This window comes from Marmota monax, unplaced genomic scaffold (genome assembly GCF_021218885.2).
Source record: "Marmota monax isolate L192 unplaced genomic scaffold, Marmota_monax_Labrador192_F-V1.1 WCK01_AAM20220418_F8-fsc00095, whole genome shotgun sequence".
Taxonomy (NCBI): Eukaryota; Metazoa; Chordata; class Mammalia; order Rodentia; family Sciuridae; genus Marmota; species Marmota monax.
Genome location: NW_026695244.1, coordinates 2,797,672 through 2,808,215, shown reverse-complemented (window position 1 = coordinate 2,808,215; position 10,544 = coordinate 2,797,672). Strand labels below are relative to the sequence as shown.

Below are 10,544 nucleotides of genomic sequence, written 5' to 3'. Positions count from 1 at the left end.
CTTTAAATTGGCATGCTCAACCCCAAATAAGAAAGTTCACAATAAAAAATTAAAGGAGCATCATTAATTATAAGACTCTTACAATAATAGCAGCAACTGATATTGTTATTCTTCATAATTACCAAAACTGCCAAAGCATTACTCCAACCACTGTTTTTAAACCATTCTTCATTCATACTAATAGTGAAAATGGACTTCCCTGTGTAACATTTCTGCTTTGGTTCTGTTCAGAGTGAGTAAGAAAAATCTCAAGTGTGATTCATCTTTAGTAAGCCTACTTTTCCAGTTAGAAAACAAAATCGTTGACTACCAAAGATCAAATCTTTCCATTTAAAAAAAATTCATTTATTTATGTGCCATTACCCTTTCTGAGAGTTCTCCAGCTCTTCAAATACAATATGATAACTTGGATTAAAGAACACTGTGTGCCAGGAAGCTGGCACAAATGCAAGTATAATTTCAATAGTGCTTCATTACCCAACTACTGCTGAGTTTGACCTTCTTTGGATTTAAAAATCAACCAGAATATAATATTTTTCATCTAGAATCATAACATTCTTACTCCTCCCACCTCTACCCATTAAAAAGCTTTTTAAAGACCTCTTTATGTAGAGAAAAGTGGGGGAGAAATGCCCAATATTTCATGACAATATAAAATATTCCAAGACACGAGAAAATGATGGAAGTTAACCAATTTTATAGTAACTCATAAATTTGGATTTAAACTTATATTACATGTTTCCTCCCTTATTAGGTCATTGTCCACTTTAATTTTATAATTCATCTATAAAACAATAAATTATAACATTTATAAAAACTTAAAATATTGGCAAAAATAACAAGAACTAACATGGTTTATCGGGCATGATACAAATACCAAGAACAGTTAAAACAAAGTCAAATTTGGACAAGCCTCATGGAGATTATAATATGGGAACAGAAATTTGTGATTATTGTGTCCACTTAATAGTTGAAGAACTACAGACTTAGATGAGCAATGGCTTGCCTAAGAATGTCTAACTAGTAATAGGATTTGAACCAGGTCTATCTGCCTCTAAAACCTAGGTTCCCCTAACAACCAACTAAACCAAAGAGCTGGAGAAATTGTAAAGGTGACAGTAGAGACATTCTTCAGGGTCTCAGACATATTTCAGTTGACTCAAATGAAGGCAGAAAAATATCCATGGTCATTCCAGGGTTAAGCCTTGCAAAGTCTCTTGAGAACTTTGGTGTTCTCTCAAAAGTCATACTTCAAAATAGTCTTCCAAGTCAAGGGTACCTCAAATGTACCTCCAGGGTACACAGGTAGCTGAGCCCACAGAGTTTTGCAGCTCTGAGCCCTAATGCACGCAAAGTCCCTGGAGAGGAGCTCCCACCAGTGCTCTTTCTGTCTGATGCATTCAGGAAAAATTCTACCCAATGTCAGCCCCCTTAGCACAAGGCAAGAACTGTTTCATTCCCTTTTATTTTGCCTTCTTCAAAAGAAGTCCTTGGAACTCAGCCCTCATACATACTGAATGCTCAATTCCTTTTTCACAGTATCATAACTTCTTCTGTGAATTCTCTGTCACTATTATATTTCAGATATCCCTGCAGATAATAAAGTGACCCAATGTGCAAAGCTGAAACATATAGGGGTTGACTGGAATGAGCCACTAAACAAATAATCCTTCATAGTATTCACATACTTTTGAAATCAAGTGACCTTATTTCCTGACACATTCTACTGGATAGGGAAAATTAGTTATGCTATTTTATTCTTTTGAAATCAGGCTGTGGAGGCTAACACTGAATTCCATTAGAAGGAATGAGAAAGCAAGTCCTGGAGCTGTTTTAAGGGAATTTTGTTGGTCAAAATGATTAAAAATGCTCAAACTTTGTCAAAGACAATGTCCACATCTTTCTAAACTAAGAAGAAAACAAGTATTAAATAGAAACTAAGTGGCTCATTTCATGAGTGGGAGACACTAACCTATATCCACCCTAAACACCCATTTTATTTTATTTACATATATATATATATATACACATACATATATTTATTCTTTTTAGATATACATGAAAGTAGAGTGTATTTTGACATATCATACATACATGGAGTATAACTTATTCCAATTAGGATGCCATTCTTGCAGTTGTACATGATGTGGAGTTTCACTGGTCATATATTCATATACCAACATAGAAAATTTATGTCCAATTCATTCTGCCATCTTTCCTATTCCCATCCCTTCTCCCTCTTTATTCTCCTTTGTCTGATCCAATGAACTTCTCTTCCTCTGTCCCCATCCCTTATTACGTGTTAGCATCCACATATCAGAGAGAACACTCCACCTTCAGTTTTTTGGGATTGGCTTACTTTACCTAGCATGATATTCTCCAGTTCCATCCATTTATCAGCAAATGCTATAATTTCATTATTCTTTATGGCTGAGTTATTTTTTCATTGTGTGTGTGTGGGTATATATACATATACCCACACACACACACACACATGCCACATTTTCTTTATTCATTCATCATCTGTTGTAGGGTACCTAGTTTGGTTCCATAGCTTGGCTATTGTGAATTGAACTGCTATAAACATTGATGTGGCTGCATCACTGTAGTATGTTGATTTTGAGTCCTTTAGGTATAAACTGAGGAGTGGGATAACTGAGTCAAATGGTGGTTCCATTCCAAGTTTTATGAGGAATCTCCATACTGCTTTCCAGAGTGGTTGCACCAATTTGCAGTCCCATCAACAATGTATGAGTGAACCTTTTTCCCCACATTCTCGCTAACATTTATCATTACTTGTATTTTGGATAATTGCTATTCTAACTGGAGTGAAATGGAATCTCAGTGTAGCTTTAATTTGCATTTCTCTAGTTGCTAGAGATGTTGAACATGTTTCCATATATTTGTTTACTGTTCATATTTCTTCTTCAATGAAGTACCTATTCAGTTCCCAATTATTGATTGGGTTATTGGGGGGGGGGGGGTTGGTGTTAAGTTTTTTGATTCTTTGTATATCCTGGAGATTAATGCTCTATCTGAGGTGCAGGTGGCAAAGATTTTCCGAAGGCTCTCTCTTTACATTCTTGATTATTTCCTTTGCTGTGAAGAAGCTTTTTAGTTTGATACCGTCCCATTTATTGATTCTTGATTTTACTTCTTGCGCTTTAGGAGTCTTGTTGAGGAAGTTGGTTCCTAAGCCTACATGATGGAGATTTGGGCCTACTTTTTCTTCTATTAGATGCAAGTTCTCTGGTCTAATGCCTAAGTCCTTGATCTACTTTGAGTTGAGTTCTGTGCAGGGCTAAACACCCACTTTAAAAGGGAATGTTTTATAGCCTTTCTTCTCCATTTAAAATAGCCCTGGATATCACACTTTGCTTGACTGAGATGTGCAGGGGATTGAGAAGAGAAGAGGGCTCAGCCCAGCAGCCTGGAAGCAGATTCCAAAAGCTAACAGAATCCACTCACTTTTTATTTTCTACTCTAACTCTTCAACCAAGTCAATAAATACATGATAAGTTTGAATGTGGGTCATGGCCCTGCAAGACTTAGCCTGCCAAAGGATATTTTTTTAACTGAGTCTCAAAATGATCTTGATATTTCATCCACAATCTCAATAAAAATTGGTATTGGTGGCCCAACAGGGGCTTGAGACAGCCGGCTGATGATAAATCAGTCCTTTCCTATCCAGAGCATTGATGTTGTGTGGGTGGAGGGGTGCCAGCCGGCTGGCTTCTGGATAGGCGTCCTTGTCAGGGGCGGTAGGCTGCAAAGTCTCGTGCTGGGGCATAGGGCTGGTAGTGTTTGCGGGTGGGCCCCGGCCTCCGGGGAGTCATGTTCATATAGTCACTCTGAAGAAGCCTGGTTCTTTGACGCTTCGTCTGCAGGAAAAAGAAGTGTTAATGTGGAAGGACATGGGGGAGATATTAGGAGAGGCGTTCTAAGATTTTGTAGACACCTATTAAGAATATTAACTGTCAGATGTTGCTAAACACAAGCATTTCTTGAGCACCTTGGACTTAGACTAATCAACTCACTATTGGCTGTTCTAAATTAACTTGAAAAATCTCAATCAAAGAAAATATTTTAGAGAAATGTATCATATAGATATCACTCTTAAAGCTGTCATTTGACTTGAAGTGCAACAGTATATCTAAATAACCTATTTACTATTGATATTAATTAATCCATCTCTGAATGAATTAAGCATTACCACTGTAATCTTTTTACATTAGTCATTTGCTTAACAAGCCATATTTCCATAATCAACCAAAAAGGACCTTTAGCTCCTCCAGAGTCTGGAGTGAGTATAAATTCATAACAGTGAAGTCCAAATTAATGGAGATTTACAGTTCTGAATAACTAGTCACATTCCTGCACTTTTATGTGCCTGTATTTCTGTAAAGACAATTGGGTTACCCATCCCTTTTCCCAGGGCTCATCTTCCTCAGGAGGAACTCCTACCAGGGCTGAGGGGAAAAGGAAGGATCCTGAACCTGAAGCAAGAGTTACATTCACCATGAATCTTAGCAAAATTTTTGTCCCAGGGCGAGGAGCATCATTTGTATATCAATACAATGATAAAATGTACAGTTTTGACCAAAGTCCCATAGGTATTCTAAAATTAGAAAAACATCTGGATTTCTGAATTCATAATTCTCTATTATGGAAAAAGAATGCCTATTTCCTGGCACACAAGGTGATGCATAAGTAGATACACTGGAGATGAATGAGAAGAAACCTGAATAAGCGCATAAGTAAATGACTTCAGTCCTGATCTCATTTCCGTGCTCTCCTCCCTGACCTCTTCACAACTTCCTTGTTACAGGGGCACAGAATGCTAGAGAAAGATTTCAAAAACACTGCTCTCCACATTACTAAGTGCAACTAACATGTTCAGCCCTCATCCTCTTCAACTCTCAGCACCATCCTACACATCCCTCAGAATCCCTGGGTTCTCCATCCATGGATTCAACAAAACACAGATGGAAAATATTTTTAAATAATTTTTTTCTTAAAAAAATTAAATTTTTTTTAATTTTTAAAATTCTAAATAATTTTTAGAAATATTATTTTTAGGGCTGGGGTTGTAGCTCAGTGGTAGAGTGCTTGCCTAGCACACATGAGGCACTGGGTTTGATCCTCAGGACCACATAAAAATAAAATAAAGCTATTGTGTCCACTTGCAACTAAAAATATATATATTTTTTAAAACATTATTTTAAATATTTTTGAATAATTTTTTAATTAAAGAATTTTTTTCATTCTTCCTTAAACCACACAACTATATACAGAACATTTACATTGTTTTAGGTATTATAAGTCTAGAGAGGATTTAAAGTACACAGGAAGATGTGCATAAGTTATATGCAAATACCAACCTATTTTATATAAGGGACTTGAGCATCCATGGATTTTGATATTTGAGGGTGTTCTAGAACCAATTCCATATGGACACCAAAGATGACTGTACTGTTGATAGCTCTCCTTTTTGAAACACCTCCTCTTTGCCTTCTGTGACATCCTGGTATCCATCCTACCTTGCTGGTCACTTCTTCTGTGCTTCTTTTGCCATTCAATGTTAGAATTTCTCACTGCTTGATCCTTGGCCTTCTCTATTCCCTCTATCCTCTCTCCCTAAGGCAATCTCATTCACGTTCCGGCTGCAGTTGGCACCTTAGGACTAGACTCCAAGGGCACTCTACACTCAACCTGTCCAAAATGAAACTCAAGATCTTCCCTCAAACTCTCTCTCTCTCCCGGTGTTTCTCATATCAGTAAATGACAGTTGCCCAAGCCAGACCTCCTAGGCCTTATCCTTGACGTCTTGAGCTCCCTTATCACCTGTCCCAGGAAACATTTGGAAAAGTGTGAAGATGTTTTTGGTTGTCACAATGGAAAGGTATGCTACTGGCATCTAGTGAGTAAATGCCAGAGATGCTGCTAAACATCCTGTACAGGGCATCTATTAAGGAATTATCTAGCACAAAACATCACTAGTGCCAAGACTGGAAAATTCTGACCTAAACAGTCTGATCATGAAAAAAAAATGGAATGACAAGAAAGTAATGGATATAAAACATATCACCAAATAAGAAAGAATATTATTAAACTGCTTGACTCCTCCTTACTCAAACCCAAAGGTAATGATGATTTGAGCCTAGTTGACCAGAAGTATAGTGTCCCCCCCACCCATAGATGTAAAGCAAGGCAATAGGAGAAGTAGATTGGAAAAAGAAGGTTAAAAATTCAGCTCTGGCTATTTTAGATTTGAGTTAATGGATGAGCTATCTGGCTGGATCTAAGAAGAGAGAAGAACATAATACATACATAATAGGGAGATTCGTTCGGATAGAGATACACATGGAAGTCAAGCATCTGAATGATGGTGCTCTTCAATATCACTTACTTCTACATCCTTACTAGAAATAAAAGACTAGAACTCTCTTCATAGAGTTACAGAAGGGCAGTGGTGAGATCAAGGAAATGTCGGCATCCAAATAAATATAGAAGGCTACTGCTTCTGATACCTAGGAAGCATTTTTCATGCTTACTCCAATACCTTTGCCAAACTCCCAAGTGACTGCCCTTGTCTCTGACACCTGAACAAAACTATAGACAGTAGAGGGAAACCCAATAATAAAGATGTCTTCTGAGGCACTCCAGAGTTCACACAAAAATAATGTAAGATCTGCTGCATTTGGTTCCCATCCTTACCCTCAAACAATTATCAAATAGTGGATTTAGTTAATGTCATCCTGACTCTAAACACAACAGCAGAATGGGAATGACAGATGCATGGATGGGAATACTATCCAGAACCCACAGTGCCCATGTGCATCTAGCACATGGCCAGAGGACCCACCTAATGTGTCTGTGTGTTTGTGTCATCGATTCCACCCCTTCACCAATGTCTACGAAAAATGTGTGATTTCAGGATCACTTGCTCTTTGCCCTTTGCCCTTCCCTCCACCTCTGCCTTATCCACCTGTTTTTTGGGAGGAGCAGCAACACATAAGGGCATGTATAAAGCAATCTATTCAAAGAATCAGTCTTCAAGAATTTACTGTGGGGCTGGGTTGTGGCTCAGTGGTAGAGTGCTTGCCTAGCATGTGTGAGGCACTGGGATCGATTCTCAGCACCACATATAAATAAATAAAGGTCCATCAATAACTAATAAAATATTTTTTAAAAAAGAATTTACTGGACTTAAAGGCAGATATTATCTGTACACATGCTATTCATGTTCTCCACATTATGGTCCACAGTAGAGAAGACATGTGTTTTTCTGTTTGTTTGTTTGTTTTTAAAAAGCCTCTTTAGTTTAGGAAAAGGAACAGGTTTACCCAGCTCAGCTGCATGAATGGAGAATTGAATGAGAGCAACAGGTGCTGGCCCATGGCAGCCTGACCAAGAGAAGCTTTTTATTTATTCAAGTGTCAACATCAGGTCAAGAACAGAGATAGAATCTACAGCTGCTCCCAAAAACCCACTCAGCCTAGAACTGCCTACAGTAGCACATCAAGGGCCCTCAGGAAGTTCCAGAAAACAGAAACTTTCACCAAGGTCTACTATAGGACCAGCCAAAAATAGGATCCCAGAAAATCACCCAGGAAATGGATCAATTTCCTGTTCCCCGATGGCCTCCATGCCTAGCTCGTTGCTTAAACAGCAGTAACAAGAAAAGACTTGATCCTGGTAAAAATGCCAAGTTATTCTATTAAACAGAGGTGTATTTTGATTTACACTCTATGATCAGAGAATCCAAGGACCTAGGTTTGAGATGATAATAAAGGATTTCTTACTGGAAAATTTGATTTGACTACAAGAGACCACAAGGAATGCCAAGCACTAAGACTGTCCAATCCATAGGGAGCTTGTGAGATAGAGCGAGACAAAGTATATTTTTTCAAGACAAATAAGATGAACCCCACTGTAAATTAGTATTTTTGCCCAAGAAAAACCCAGAGCATCTATGCTATGTCTGAGCTGAAAGCGAGATGCTTAAACTTAATGAAAATACGAAGCTATATTTGTTCTTTTGGGCGATTCCAGTCACTCAACAAATTAGTGCCTCATTTTAGTAACGGACAGTCTAATGCATATTTACAATAAGGTCTAAAAGATGAATAGTACCCTTTTGGCCCTAAAAAGTTAAAGCAGTTCCCAAATTAGTAAATTACTTTGAGCTAGTCAGCATGTCTTAGGGAGGCCTTTCCTGGAGGGGTGTCCCTGGCCTTTAAGTTAGGAAGTTGAGATTCCCAATGAAAGAACTGGAAAGCCATACAGTGGACCTAAAAGTCAATGGCCAGGAATTCAGAAAAAAAAAAGAACTAAAAATTCCAAAATCATTGGCAATCACCACAGAGGATTAAAATTGGAAGATACCTGGGATAAAGACCCCATGATCTGGAAAGATGAAAATACTTGACTAACATCAGAGGAAGAACTTAGGCAATAGTTTACTATATTAAAACCCCCTCCCTCACCCCATCAGGATAGAGCAAGTTGCAAAAGGCAAGCCAGGCCAATTCCCAAAATGATATCTAGTGCAAAGAATTCCCAGGAACAAGCAGCAACTTTGTCCCCTGCCCTGCAGAAGGTACAAATCAGGCCATAGGCAGCTTGATGAATGTTCATCTGACCCCTAGAATCTTCTGAACTGTGAGGAATGCGTGGAGAATAATTGATGGGCCAACTTTGACTAGAGACCACCATGAGTTTAAAAGCCTCTAAGACTGGATGAAGAAGAGCATAACTCTGAATGCAAGACCTTCCATCCCCACACCAAGGAAAAGTAAATAGATTCCATGTGGCATGGCTTCTAGAAATCACAGACCATCTGTGGCTTAATTAAATCAATGGATTATGCCTCAGAGATGAGTATCACATGTTAGGTAGGCTTCTTTAAGTCCTTAATTTGGCCTCTATAAGGATTATTCATTTATACCAATATCTAATAACCCAGTGAGCATTCATCAAGCATTAAATGTACTTAATACCAGATGAACTGAGAATAACAAGAGAAGCAGTCCTTTATCCTAGAGAGGCCTGCATTTCTCATTGAATAAATGGCTCATGTATGCATTTAACTTCTAGAAAAACATGCGAAACCCACACAAAATCAATACCTGAGGCATCTGTAATAAGAAGAAGGTGTCTAAGGAAGAGATCCTTGTTAAGGAGGTCCCTTCTCAATGGTGGATATGTTCATTAAAATGTGTTCAAACCTGGGCCAAAAATTCAACATTGAAGAAGGTAAAGAACAATATACCAAGTTCATCACCTGAGCCTTTGCAAAAATTGATCAACTCCAATTCAGTGGTGAGAGCTCAGAAAAGTCTAACTCCCATTGTAGTTTCATAATGACAATCCCATGCTTGGCCTCACACCATTCAGCTGCTTCAGAGGAGACAAAAAAATATGACTCAGATAAACAGACCTAGTTTCTTCTAGGTTTGAATACACAATTTCAGTAGCCAAGTTTCTCATGATTTTTAAACCTGAACCAAAGTTCTCCCTTTGCTTCAGTTGCCTAATTTCCTGAGTTGTCTAGATTTTTGAACCTTATATATGTTAAAGCTGTTGTGTGTGTCACAATTAAATTGCAAACTGGGAAGAAGAAAGATAACTGTTGCTAATCCCACCCCACCCCCATTTGCCCATTTGGTTTCTTATTCTACCTGGCCACCTACACAGTGCCTTCTGGAAAATAAAAGATAAAGTTGAACAAGATGAAAATAATCACATGGTTAACAGAAAATAAATCACATAGGCAAAATTCTTAATATGTTCAGATTGCATGTGTAGTAGAAAAGTTCCATAAAAGCAGTGCAGTATCTCTTACCCATAAATAACAAAGGAGCATTGTTGATAGCAAGCTATAGATACCCAGGACTCCGCTAAACACCACCAGTGTCCAAAAGGGCTTAGGAGACTCAGGAGATGGGACACCAGGACAAATATTATTCTCTGAAAAAGAATAGAGTGGATTAAATGATACAGGAATGGCAGTTGAGTACATTTCCTTTCTTCTGAATATTAGAGAAGAATGCGAAAGAGATAAAAATAAGTAAAACATCATGAGCTTAGAATGTGTAGACTTCATCTTTGGGATTTATACAACCTCACCACTGACCAGAATGGTCCATTTTCAAGATTGAAGTTAAGGTAGTACACTGGTACAACTGTATTCACCTGATTTTGTTGAACTCACTTTGTGATTCAAAATAGTGACTTCCAATGGTCTTAATCCAATTCCATACCCTACCCCCACAAGAAGCCAGTTTATCCAGATCCCAAGCTATATTTTTGGAATAAGTTAAATGATATACATGTTTTCAAACCTTAAGAAAATTATCAATCTAGTATGGCAAAAATCTGGGCTGGTAATACAAAGATAAATGTCTAGCTTCAACTCTAACAGCTTATGTTGTGGTGAAAAAGTCACTTTATACCATCAGGTATCCAAACATGGGAAGGAATGTGTAGAGTTCTAGTCAAAATTGGAGACAATTAGAATTGGAAAGAACAACAAAAACTAT

General features: G+C 37.9%; 1 protein-coding gene across 3 annotated transcripts in view; it reads right to left on the bottom strand.

The window, feature by feature from the left end:
• Positions 1-316: 316 nt before the first annotated feature.
• Positions 317-10,544, bottom strand: part of Cd28 (CD28 molecule) — a 78,063-nt gene continuing 67,835 nt past the window's right edge. For all 3 annotated transcript variants that reach the window (XM_046463131.2, XM_058578164.1, XM_046463130.2), the window contains exons 3-4: positions 9,848-9,972; positions 317-3,881 (exon numbers count right to left, since the gene is read on the bottom strand). In XM_046463131.2, coding sequence (XP_046319087.1) covers positions 3,753-3,881; positions 9,848-9,972 — 254 coding nt within the window. In that variant the 3' untranslated portion in view covers positions 317-3,752. The remainder of the gene's footprint in view (positions 3,882-9,847; positions 9,973-10,544) is intronic.